The 12,490-nt window shown below is 40.2% G+C and overlaps 1 protein-coding gene across 13 annotated transcripts in view; it reads right to left on the bottom strand.

Moving 5' to 3' along the window:
- The window catches only part of CLASP2 (cytoplasmic linker associated protein 2), a 120,632-nt gene that overhangs the window by 61,648 nt on the left and 46,494 nt on the right, over positions 1-12,490 (bottom strand). For all 13 annotated transcript variants that reach the window (XM_042889298.1, XM_042889294.1, XM_042889300.1 and 10 more), the window contains 4 exons: positions 9,249-9,328; positions 2,693-2,785; positions 1,735-1,880; positions 118-253 (listed from right to left, as the gene is read on the bottom strand). In XM_042889298.1, coding sequence (XP_042745232.1) covers positions 118-253; positions 1,735-1,880; positions 2,693-2,785; positions 9,249-9,328 — 455 coding nt within the window. The remainder of the gene's footprint in view (positions 1-117; positions 254-1,734; positions 1,881-2,692; positions 2,786-9,248; positions 9,329-12,490) is intronic.

The raw sequence follows: 12,490 nt of genomic DNA, 5'->3' as shown, positions 1-12,490 counted from the left end.
CCAGTGTTAAACAGTCTTTAAAAAGTTACTGGATAATTCTAATATTTCCAACTTGGTCCTATCTCTATTAAGAGCAGCTATCTATTTCTAGCAAACATAACTGAGTGGAACACCTACCCGAATAATGAATCTAATGGCTGCACACCCAGAAGTTGCCATCACTTTGGCGCTGTTGGGCACCAGATTAAAAAGAGTAGGCACGATAGCTTCAGCGCCATGATCAAACTTGTTTCCCAAAACAGTTGAAAGATGGCTATATAGGAAAAAGAAATGGAGCTGATTAGTCGAAATTAATTTCTTAGTTACGTAGAATGCACAATGAACTTTGTTGTTTTAACATTAAACAGCAGAATTTCTCATTTTCATTATTTCCAAGTCTTTGCCTCACTGGAAGCATAGGATTTGCAGAACTTTTTTATTACTTAGCAGACACACTAGAAGATTTAACTATGTAACTTTATTTCGTAATGAAAAACAAATACCACAATATGAAAAGCTAATATTCTCATCAAAATGCTGGCAAAACTGAGTTCATCATAGTAAGCTATCCATAAAAATGTACTCCATTTTTTCAACGTTGTAATTTCAATCCTAACAAATATGGCAACACATACAGCACAAAGTAACATCATTGTCCAGTGGTGACAACAAATGCTTCCATGCAGGCAGACTGTACATATAAAAAGAATCTGGAAGTGACAACAAATACATCACTGTTTTAGGGATCATGAAAAATTCCTAACTTTTAGGTCTGGATGAGGACATGACACAGTATGCTTATGCTACTATCGACTTCACATTAGGAAACAATAATTATGTTCTCAAACCCTGAATTTTCCTGGCAAGGACCGCTGTATGTTCCAGCAGCATACCATGGTCTGTTCTATCACAAGGCCAAAAGAGCAAGGGTGAATTGGGTGAATTCTGGGACATACACAGCCACTGCATACCAATGAGTAGATTAATGCCTTTACAAAGGGGCAAAAAGCCATAGAAAAGATGGAAATAGGAAAAACTGCCCTGCTGTAAACATAGGTCTTCCCCCTCTCCCCCCATCTTATACCCCAAAATAATGAGGGCAGAGGTCTTAATTCTGTTTGTCAGGGCTCTTAAGACTGTCACGGAAATTTAATATTATTGCCTCATCAAAACGTACAAAGTTCTATTTACGCTTTCACTTGAGTTTTACCTTTTTAATCGCATCTCAGACAATTCAAGTCAAGTGGAAGGGATCAAAGTGCACTGCAGCTCACTTTTATAGTCACAGTAAAGTCCTACGCCAAACACTCAAGTGCTTTTAAGACTAAGCCCTGACGTTACAGCAGTACCTGCTGCAGTTTGTACTAACGCTAAGCACTTGGTCTAATGATGGTAACTTCCTCTTCACATACAGTGTTTTACAAGGATTATTGACTATATTTATCACCTAAAAGAACAAATTACTTTGAAATGTTTCTTTTACATTATCCCTATAGCGTCAGATCTTGACACGTTATCAGTAATAGTGTACAGCAGCCCAGCAAGACAGTCTTTCCTGCAACACTGGTAAAGCACTTTTAAGTCGAATTCACATGGTCTGGATGAAGAGTTATGAGATATGGTTTAGTGGCTTGTGGTAGCAATGGCAATGAGAGGGCGGTTGGACCAGATGATCTTGTAGGTCCTTTCCAACTCTGTGACTCTATGACACTAAAATCTAGCAATGTACACAAACAAATGTAAAACTATACTTACGCTACAGTAATACAAGCTTCTCTAACCACCTGGGATCTGAGATCCTTGGCTGACAGCTTAAACGCACCGTCCAACAACCGTAAGTGCTGGAAAAATCCATCATACTGTGCAGCTCCAGCAACAAGCAACGACCGAACTTTCTTGAGCTAAAAAATGCAAGGTGTCCAGTTTAGCACACTACTAATACATATTCTCCTTAAAAATAATAATAATAATTTTTAGAAGTATCAAATTATTGTAAAAATGTACAGATGTACGTCTCCAGTTTCAAAGTTGAAGGCAGCTCTTGAGACAACTGTGCATGAAAATGTTTAAGTGTATGGGTAGCGTGCCTGTCTCCAGCAAAGTCTAATTCCACAGAAGAGGAACATTATGTTAGTCAACAATAAGGAACCTAAAGCAAATCACATTTTCACGTATACGGTAGTAACTTAAAAACAGTTAAAAAAATTATTACGTAAATTCTGGAGATAGAAAGTCTTAAATCTCAGTCTACAAATACACACATACACAGCTATGTTCACGTACCCGTTTCTGAATACTTACTAAGATACCCAAACTAGATGAAGAATATAGCTGCCACATACACACAGACATTTTAATTCCAGAAGTAAATGTTACTGTAGCCACACAAGGGATACCAATGCTAGCAGTTTACCTGCAGAGTATGTAATTTTGAAGACATGAAGAAATAAAAAACCAACAATTATGAGGGCTTTTAGAAAAGCTTCCACTCAAACGCCAACAAAAATACACTTCAGCCCTTTAAAAAACACTTGTCCAAAGCTTATTCTGAAATTATTTGATACATGGAAGCTCGTGGTTTTAAAATGTAAAATAAAATTGCCTTGGAGCAATTTTGTGAGTGCTATCACTAAGAAAAGCATTTTCAAATATGCAGTCACCCATATAGTGGAAAATGCAACCACCCACACTTGGCATCAGACAGAAGGTTTACCGCATTGGTTCGTTGATCCCAATCATGTTTGTCATCTGAGAGGATTTCCCTGATTTTGTTCAACGTTTCTTCAAGTTCTCGACTCGAATAGATCTGGAATATTAAAAACACAGAAAAATTCCCAGTTAGCATGATGAAGGAAGCTAGTTGAAGACGACTGAAAATTCCATTGTAATTCTGAAAATCTTGCCCTTCCTATACAACACGAGAGGACTATGCCAGTGGTATTAAAAGCAATTTAAAGCAAATACTGAGGATAATACTAAGCAGCGAATGCTCACTAACAGAAAAAAGAATCAATATGTTCCTCAAGATTTCACCTTTCATTAGAAATTCATCTTTCATAAGAATTTCATTACCTCATATTTTTTGGCCTTTTTTTTCAGATTACAATTCACTATGATTTTAAATAATCTGTTGTTCACTGAATATGCAAAATTTAAGGATTTTTTTGTTTTTTTTTCCCCAGCTTCAGAATAATATGAAGGAGATAGGAAGTAAATTATTGAAAACTGCTCTGGCCAGAATTCTTTCAACAGCATATTTTAAGCTAAGGACTTCCAGTTTCTTGCAGTCAAAGTAGTTTACGTAAACATACTGAACTACATTCAATTGCTCAGACACAGGCATCTGGTAGCAAGTGAGACATCTACATGGGGTGCCAGATATTCTGCAGGACTTCCAGAAGACCTGTGCCCTATAAAGTGGAAGTGACCATTAGAACTTATGTAGAAACTCAACACTAGTGATTGATTCTCACTAATTATCTGCTTAAATGCAAGGTATTACTTTTGTATGTTCAAGAGCACAGAGTGTGTAGTGGAAATGAGGGCCAGTGGTTAGGAACACCTCACTTTGCACTTTCACTCTGGTCTCTTGCACACACATCTTTCATTTTATTCTGCAGATTTACAAATCTCTCTCTTCTGTTTTACAGTTAAGCCAAATCCACACTTTTCAGAAAACAGTTTATTTTCCTGTGCAACTTTAAACAACCAGCTTTCCAATGTCCTGACTATACTAAACTAATTGAAGTTACAGTAGCTACAGTAGACTAATTTCTACCTTTTCTCCTATGCTCTGGCAACAGAACACAGTAATGATGTGGAAAATATCCATGCTTTACAGCACCTGCATATCTGAACAATCTGATAAGCATGGTAGGAATCTTAGCTGCTCCTCTTTACCACCACCACCTTGCTATGTCTTGTTCCTAATTCAGGGCTTTAACATACAGAAAAATATATCAATTCAGCAGCCAATGCCAACTTATCCCAAAAGCAAAATGCAAGCACAAGGGGAGCATGATCATAGCTTTTGGCAGCAGCTAAATAGGACCTCTTTGGTGTACACATTGGACTCAGTCTGAGGTTCTGGTAAAGCTGTCTCACTGAGAGGGCCCTCAAAAACAGGCCAATTTCTGTTCTCAGCTAATGAGGGATCTCAGTCCATGAGCTGTATTTAATGCCACGGGATTGTAATTGCTGGGCAATAGACAAAAGCAGAAGCAACATGTACAATGACTTTAGTTAGCCCTACCTGCATGCCTAGGCAAAGAAGTTAAAATTCTGATTACCCAGCAAAAACAGAAATGGGTCTAAGCAAATTCAAATTGCTATTCAAATTGGCTTTTTAATGAACAATTTAGTAAATGGCATAACTTTAATTATAATGAAATTAAAATATTTCCACTAAAAATCCCAAATATACTCTTCATACATAGTTTCAAAACAAAAGCTATGTTTTTTAATCTTTTTTCCCTGCCTTTGATTAATCACGCTTTATACTTTTGTGAGTTTTGAGTGCAGACAACAATTACACTTTCTTTTTTTCACAAGTCTCAATGCCAGACATTTATACAAACAAATATTCGTTTGGAAAAAGAACGTAGCTATTGATGGCTATTATTCCTATCGACATGACAACTGAGTTTTTTGCTTCCAGTTAAACAAAAGTGAAAAAAGAGTTGTAAAACTATTCAGTTTGTAAGCTAAATATGGAGGCACAGTCCTCACAGTCTATCACAGTGCTGTAAGTAAAGAACTCATTAGCAAAAAGAGCCATTGCACTGTATCTCAAAATAACCTATCTTCTCTATAGGCTGCAATTATCCATTGGAGGGTAACATACACGCTCAGCAGTGATGGTAAATGCCACATTGAAGACAGAAACATTAAACACTCCAACACAAATTAAAGAAATAACTAATTGGACAGAAGGTATTTCCAGATAAGTATTACAAACTAGATAGGAGTAAACAATATGATCTTCCTTAAAGATCAGTGGTTTGTGCAGTCATTTGAATAGCCTACTGGAAAAGTAGAATCACCACTGAAGGTTTTTAGGAGCAAGTTAAACACACAGAGAAAATACTCTGAATTTACTTGATTAATCCAGGCGCTAATTAACTTCATTGAGAGTATTTCCATAATAAATTTCCTTCCCTTGTTTTTACTGAAATCTCTACTAAGACCCACACAAGTGTAATGAAACATGGAAACAGGTCCAGCAACACAGAAACAACATCCTCTATCCATTCTAACAGATTTTGGTGCATTGCTAATTCTTCCCAGGGTCTATCCGAAAAACTTCTCCCTTCCACAGTAACCAATTGTTGCCCTTGTCCTCATGGGGGACTTTAACTTCCCTGACATATGCTGGGAGTACAGCACAGCACAGAGGAAGCAGTCTAGGAGGTTTCTGGAATGCGTAGAGGACAACTTCCTGGTACAGCTGGTCAGAGAGCCCACGAGAGGAACGGCCCCACTAGACCTGCTGTTCACAAACAGGGAAGGTTTGGTGGGAGATGTGGAGGTTGGAGGCTGTCTTGGACAGAGTGATCATGAAATGATAGACTTCGTGATTCACAGTGGAGCCTGGAGGGGGAATAGTAATACTGCTACCTTGGACTTCAGGAGGGCAGACTTTGAATTGTTCAGGGGACTAATAGGGGGAGTCCCCTGGCATTCAGTCTTAGCGAGCAAAGGGGTCCAAGAGAGCTGGTTGCTCTTCAAGAAGGAAGTCTTAAGGGCGCAGGAGCAGGCAGTCCCCCTGAGCTGCAAAATGAGCCGGCGGGGAAGAAGACCGGCGTGGATGAATAGGGAGCTATTCCTGAGGCTCCGGGAGAAAAAGAGAATCTACCGCCTGTGGAAAGAGGGACAGGCCACTCAAAATGAATACAGGAAAGTTGTTAGGATGTGTAGAGGTGAAATCAGAAAGGCAAAAGCCCAGCTTGAATTTAACCTAGCTGCTGGTGTGAAAAGGAATAAGAAACTCTTTTATAAATACATTAACAGTAAGAGGAGGACAAAGGAGAATATCCACTCTTTGCTGGATGAGGCTGGGAATGTGACCACTGAGGATAAGGAAAAGGCGGAGGTTCTGAATGCCTTCTTTACGTCTGTCTTTAAAAGTCAGACCAGTTATCCTCAGGATACCCCTCTCTCTGACCTGGTAATCTCGGCCGGGGAGCACACTAACCCCCCTGTGATTCTGAAAGAAACAGTCAGAGACCTACTGCTCCAGCTGGACTGTCACAAGTCGATGGGGCCAGATGAGATCCACCCAAGAGTGCTGAGGGAACTGGCGGAGGTGATAGCCGAGCCACTTTCCATCATCTGTCAGCGCTCCTTGTTGACTGGTGAGGTCCCAGAAGACTGGAGGCTTGCCAATGTGACTCCCATTTATAAGAAAGGTCGTAAGGAGGATCCGGGGAACTACAGGCCTGTCAGCCTGACCTCGGTGCCAGGGAAGGTTATGGAGCAGATCGTCTTGAGGGAGATCATGCGGCATGTGCAGGGTGACCGGGGGATCAGGCCTAGCCAGCATGGGTTCATGAAGGGCAGGTCCTGTTTGACCAACCTGATCTCCTTCTATGATCTAGTGACCCATCTGGTGGATGAAGGAAAGGCTGTTGATGTGGTCTACCTAGACTTCAGCAAAGCCTTTGACACTGTCTCCCACAGCATTCTCCTGCAGAAGCTGGCAGCCAGAGGCTTGGATGGGTACACTCTTGGCTGGGTAAGGAGCTGGCTGGAGGGCCGGGCACAGAGAGTGGTGGTGAATGGAGTTAAATCCAGCTGGCGACCGGTCGTGAGTGGTGTTCCCCAGGGGTCGGTGCTGGGGCCTGTCCTCTTCAATATCTTTATTGATGACCTGGATGAGGGCATCGAGTGCACCCTCAGTAAATTCGCAGATGACACCAAATTGGCTGGAAGTGTGGATCTGCCTGGGGGTAGCGAGGCCCTACAGAGGGATCTGGACAGGCTGGAGAGCTGGGCTGGAGCCAATGGGATGAGTTTCAACAAGGCCAAATGCCGGGTCCTGCACTTCGGCCACAACAACCCCAGGCGACGCTACAGGCTTGGGGCGGTGTGGCTGGAGGACTGCGTAGAGGAAGTGGACCTGGGGGTATTGATTGATGCTCGGCTGAACATGAGCCGACAGTGTGCCCAGGTGGCCAAGAAGGCCAATGGCATCCTGGCTTGCATCAGAAACAGTGTTGCAAGCAGGAGCAGAGAGGTGATTGTTCCCCTATATTCAGCACTAGTGAGGCCGCACCTCGAGTACTGTGTCCAGTTTTGGGCCCCTCACTGCAAGAAAGATATTGAAGCCCTGGAACGTGTTCAAAGAAGGGCAACAAAGCTGGTGAGGGGTCTGGAACACAGGCCATATGAGGAGAGGCTGAAGGAGCTGGGAATGTTCAGCCTGGAGAAGAGGAGGCTCAGGGGAGACCTTATTGCTCTCTATAACTTCCTGAAGGGAGGTTGTAGTGAGCTGGGGGTCGGCCTCTTCTCTCGTGTCATTAGTGATAGGACCAGGGGGAATGGTTTCAAGCTACGGCAGAGGAGATTCAGGCTGGACATGAGGAAGTATTACTTTTCAGAAAGGGTGGTCAGGCACTGGAATGGACTGCCCAGGGAGGTGGTGGAATCACCGACCCTGGGGGTGTTCAAGGAAAGACTGGATGTTGCGTTGAGGGACATGGTTTAGTAGGAGCTATTGGGAATAGGTGAACGGTTGGACTGGGTGATCTTTTAGGTCTTTTCCAACCTTAGTGATTCTATGATTCTATGATTCTAAATGAAAGTTTCACAATGCGGTCTCAGATTGCAGGGCGTTTCCTTTTTTTTGAGAGATCAGAGATTGAGATTGGACATCAGAAAGTCATTATTCTTAAAGATAATAAGCATTTACTTTTATTTTTTGACCGGCTAGTAGGTCTTACATTCTCATATATTACAGATTAGGTTATTCTGGGTCAGTTACACATTCCTCTTTGCCTCTCCACTTCAATTAAGGGCTGTTAGTGAGAGCAAGGTGGTCCTTCTGCTCCTCCACCATCTGCAGTTAAGCAATGACCTACCTTCCCAAGTCATCCAGCAGAGTCAGAGAAAAAAATCTCCCCCCCCACACACACACATCCAAGTATTCCACTTCTATTCTCCCAGTGTTATTAAGCAATTTGAGTGATCAGAGAACTCTGCTCAGGACTGTAAATAGTGAAGTATCAAATTATAGGCAGCATGTTTTCAGTGTTGTGGAATATGACCGGTCAACATAACACGGCCAAATAATATGAAAAGATTGATGGTCTTGCTCTCCAAAGAATTCTTAACAGCTTGGAGAGGCAAAGAAGAAACAAAACCTTTACAGCATAAACAAACTTTTGCTGAACGAGACAGGAACCACGGAGATAACGTTTGTTCATTAAAGCAGACAGTATTTCAGTCTGTAAAATGACATCTAACAATGAACTACATTATCATCTTCAAATAAATATATAATATAAAAATACATAACATATAAATAAATATATATAATATTTAAATAAAAATAGAACAGAAGGATATATCAAGAGAAAGGAGTTGTACAAAATCTTGCTGGTGTTTTAAAACTTTGGCTGAGTTTTTGGCTGCCTTGCACTCCTCAGCTGCTCAAATAAAACATGAGTTAGGTGACTCAGCTCATGTGTGAGTCTCTGGCTTATGGAACTGTTAAAAGAGAAGATCTTAACTTCCAACAACTCAGCATCCAAAAGGTTCATTAGTATTCAAATAAGTCACTATAAGGTTTCTCTTTTTTTGAAGTATTGCTACAGATGAGTGCGTGTATGACAAGCATCATTAGAATTCAAAAAGTCAGGGTCGAAACTGTAATTCCTGCTTTTAAAATTATTTGCTTATATTATTATTAGTTGCTTATCCCATGAAACTTCAAATCCTGTCTTTCCCTAAGATTATGGAAATGTTTTTCTTATTAAAAATTGAAACACGCAATTATTTTCAGTAACTCCTTGGAAAAGATTAAGTAAAGTAATAATGCATTTCAACTGAAACGATGGGATTATAATTTGTAAAATAGTCTTAAAAGGTGGGTTTTGCTAATTAACAACTGGAAAAAATAATAAGTTTTCATGGAGGATGTAAATTGCAGAGCTCATAAAGACAGAAAGGTAATGGCACCTCAGTTGAAAGACTATAAAATTATAAGAATAAGCTAAGACAGTGCTGTAAATAGCATATTCCTGAAACAAAAGTTAGCATACACAGCTTACCTGTACAGTAGGAACATCTGTAAATGCCTTAATAAAATCATCTTCATCCACAGCTCCAGCTCCTCCTTCTTTAGAGGAACCTACAAAAACATAAAATAAGGTTAAACAGAATCTAATGCACATCCAGGTTTTCAAAGTGAAAGAATTAGCTTTCAACCTGTTTTCAAACAATTAATACAGCTCACAAAAAGCCAGAATATTCAACCTTTGTAAAACTGCAACACTGATTTCACCTTAAAGTTAAAAAACAAACAACAACAAAGAAACCTTTTCATTCTTTGAGAATTCTAAGCAGCTTCCAATGACAAAGTTAATGGTTTAATTTTATCATTTTTATTTGTGCTTAACCAGAAACGTGTTCAGTACAACGTGTAAAGGTGATCAGGATTGCATCCTGATAATGCAAACACTCCCAAGCACAAAATTTCAGATTTTTCAGCTGAAATGGAGGCATCAGCTGGAGCAGAGATGTATTTTACTTACTACAGCACAAATAATCATAGAATCATGGAATGGCCTGGGTTGAAAAGGAGCACAATGACCACCTGGCTCCAACCCCCCGCTATATGCAGGATCGCCAACCAGCAGACCAGGCTGCCCAGAGCCACATCCAGCCTGGCCTTGAATGCCTCCAGGGATGGGGCATCCACAGCCTCCTTGGGCAAATAACCATCATTAAATGAAGTTAAGCCTGAGAGGCCATCAAAAACACAAAACGAGGACTTTCTGACAAAACAAACACTCAGTGGCTACAGTCTTCACAGATGTTTTATGGTTTACAGACCCAGACCTTCTATTTATAGTGCAGGGCTAAGCACTGCTATGACTGTACTCTTGTGTACTTCAAAGTGTGAGCATCCACTTCAAGTATGGTTCAGATTGCAGACTGAACAGACCTGAACACCCCTATGCAGATTAGGTTCTCTCCCGCTCCTTTGAAATTGCAGTTCAAGAACACTTTTGAATGATACCTACCAGAATTTGGACACTTCAGCATTTCTGTATCATACCGAAAGCAACAAGCCTGAGCTCAATAATACTGTATAAGGGAATATAATTTATCTAAAGGATAACAATTTCTGATGTTAGAAAAAAGAGGGACACACTGCTACTACTGAGGGATGCAGCATCAATTAGTTAATTTAAACAGCCCATTTTTTTCTTAATTTACTGATCCTCAAAGTGCTTTTACAGCTTTGCCTTTGTCTGTACTGCAGAAGGAAGAAAATATTGCTCATCTTCTTTCCCGATTGCTTGGTAAGTATTCTGATCAACTCCCTCAATAGAATTACTTCTATAGAGAGCAAGAAAAAAAAATTTCAGAGAATGAGATCCATTGTGATTAACTCTGCTGGCAGAATTTAACAGGCACACAATTGAAGATACCCTTCCAAAGAACCTCTCATGCATTTATAAAGCTTGCCTTTCCTCCACAAAAGCAATGCCAGAGCTTTACAAAACTCCTATTTAAAAGATGCTCCCCTCAGACCTATAGCTGACAGATCTGGCAGAGTATGCCACAGTCTGATAAGCTGTATGCCTGTTGTTCTTAGACCCAGCTATGACAGCACATTTTCCAGAAGCATACCTTTTAACTATTAATGCCTTCCACTAAACAACGCATGTTATTAACTTACAGCCACATAACACATCGTCTTTTTATCAAAGACAATTTCAATTGCATTCCTGACAGTAAGGACACTGTAAGTAATTCCAAGGGCCTGTAAGCCCACTGCATTTAATATCTGCAAGTACACAGCAGATAACTAAAATCCAGAGCCTCATCAAACAGCTCTGTCTTTGAAGAGAGCTATCAGTACCACTGCTGGATCTAGACCCCTATGCAAAAAAAAGAGCAGAAATGAATCTGAAAGAGATGAACAATGCACACAAGACATTTATACACAATTTTCATCCTCTTGTTACTGATCAATTATAACTGTCACCAGTTCTTATCATTCAAGCAGCCTGGTTAGAAGGCTCACAAAGCCACCTGCAGGCCTTGATTCCACATCAGGAAGCTGGTGAGAACGTACTCAAAATAACAGTCTTGATATGGAAGAAAATTACAGCATATTAAGCATCTCCAACTTCGGTGCTTTCATCTTAGCTTGGATGTGTGTGGGGATGGAGGCAAAGGAAATGTGCCCCTTTCTTCTTGCACTTTACTACGAGAGATGACACCTTCTTAAGTTCAATTCAAGAATTCCTACTGTTTATAGAGGCCCTGTGACTTGTTTTTTTTCTTTCTGGAAGAAAGTTTCTTCCCAGTCACAAGGTTTTGAGCTGCTTAGTAATGTGAAAAGCTCAATAACCAGAACAAGTCCTGAATGCAAATTAAAAAATTAAGTTTGTTGGATTTTGGTTGCTGGTTTTGTTTATTTGTTTAGTAAAAGCAGTTTTAACAACCAGGCATTAAAGTCCTCTGCAAATTTCTTCCTCTTGCTTTTAAACTATAACGCTCGGAATCTTACGATGCCACTGCAATGACTTGGGATCACTGTCTTGCTTTACCATTTTCATGCTCTCTCCACAACTACCTACAAAGCTCTCCAGGATGGGACAGTAACAGCATAACAAAGAACACATTAAGGAAGAAGAAATACAGCATTAGAATAGTAGTGGACTGATATTTTTCTGCTGAAACAAGGAACAGCCTAATCAAAGCATGATCAACTATTTAACAAAGCATAAAAACACTATCTCAAAAATTAAAAAAAACAAGTGTTCTACTAGTTTTTTTATAGAATCACATCTTCACTGGACCAATTCAAGTCTTTCTTTATTTTACTTCCCTGTTTTTTTTTGTTAGGATTTCAAATATATACTGTCCAATTAAGAAACTCGAAGACATGCATCACAGGCACTGTGATGACAGGTGGGCATGATGGCAAGGTGAAGCTTGAGCATCTTTAAGGGAAAACAAAACAGTTCTCTTGGATTTTGTTTGCTGACTAGAAGGACAAACACTGGCTCATCTCAGAAATGTCTCTTTGGGAGAGCTTCAGTCCAATAAAGACAAGAAAAATTAAAACTGAATCAAAAACCTGAATCAGAAACGCCTTCAGTTTCTGAGCCAGAGAAGGTAGTTGAGATCTCAGGCTCCCCTTCTCCTCATCCTCCAGGACAGGATGAACAAGGAACAACTGCGGATGCTGCTGCAGCATGGATGAAGGAAAAAAATGATTCACTAGCTTTTCAGATGAACAACAAACCAGATGTTTCCCTCACATTTCTAATCA

The sequence above is a fragment of the Lagopus leucura genome, unplaced genomic scaffold, assembly GCF_019238085.1.
Source record: "Lagopus leucura isolate 7727_CA_CO unplaced genomic scaffold, USGS_WTPT01 Super-Scaffold_100157, whole genome shotgun sequence".
NCBI classification, from domain to species: Eukaryota; Metazoa; Chordata; class Aves; order Galliformes; family Phasianidae; genus Lagopus; species Lagopus leucura.
This window is presented reverse-complemented; position numbering and strand designations above follow the sequence as displayed.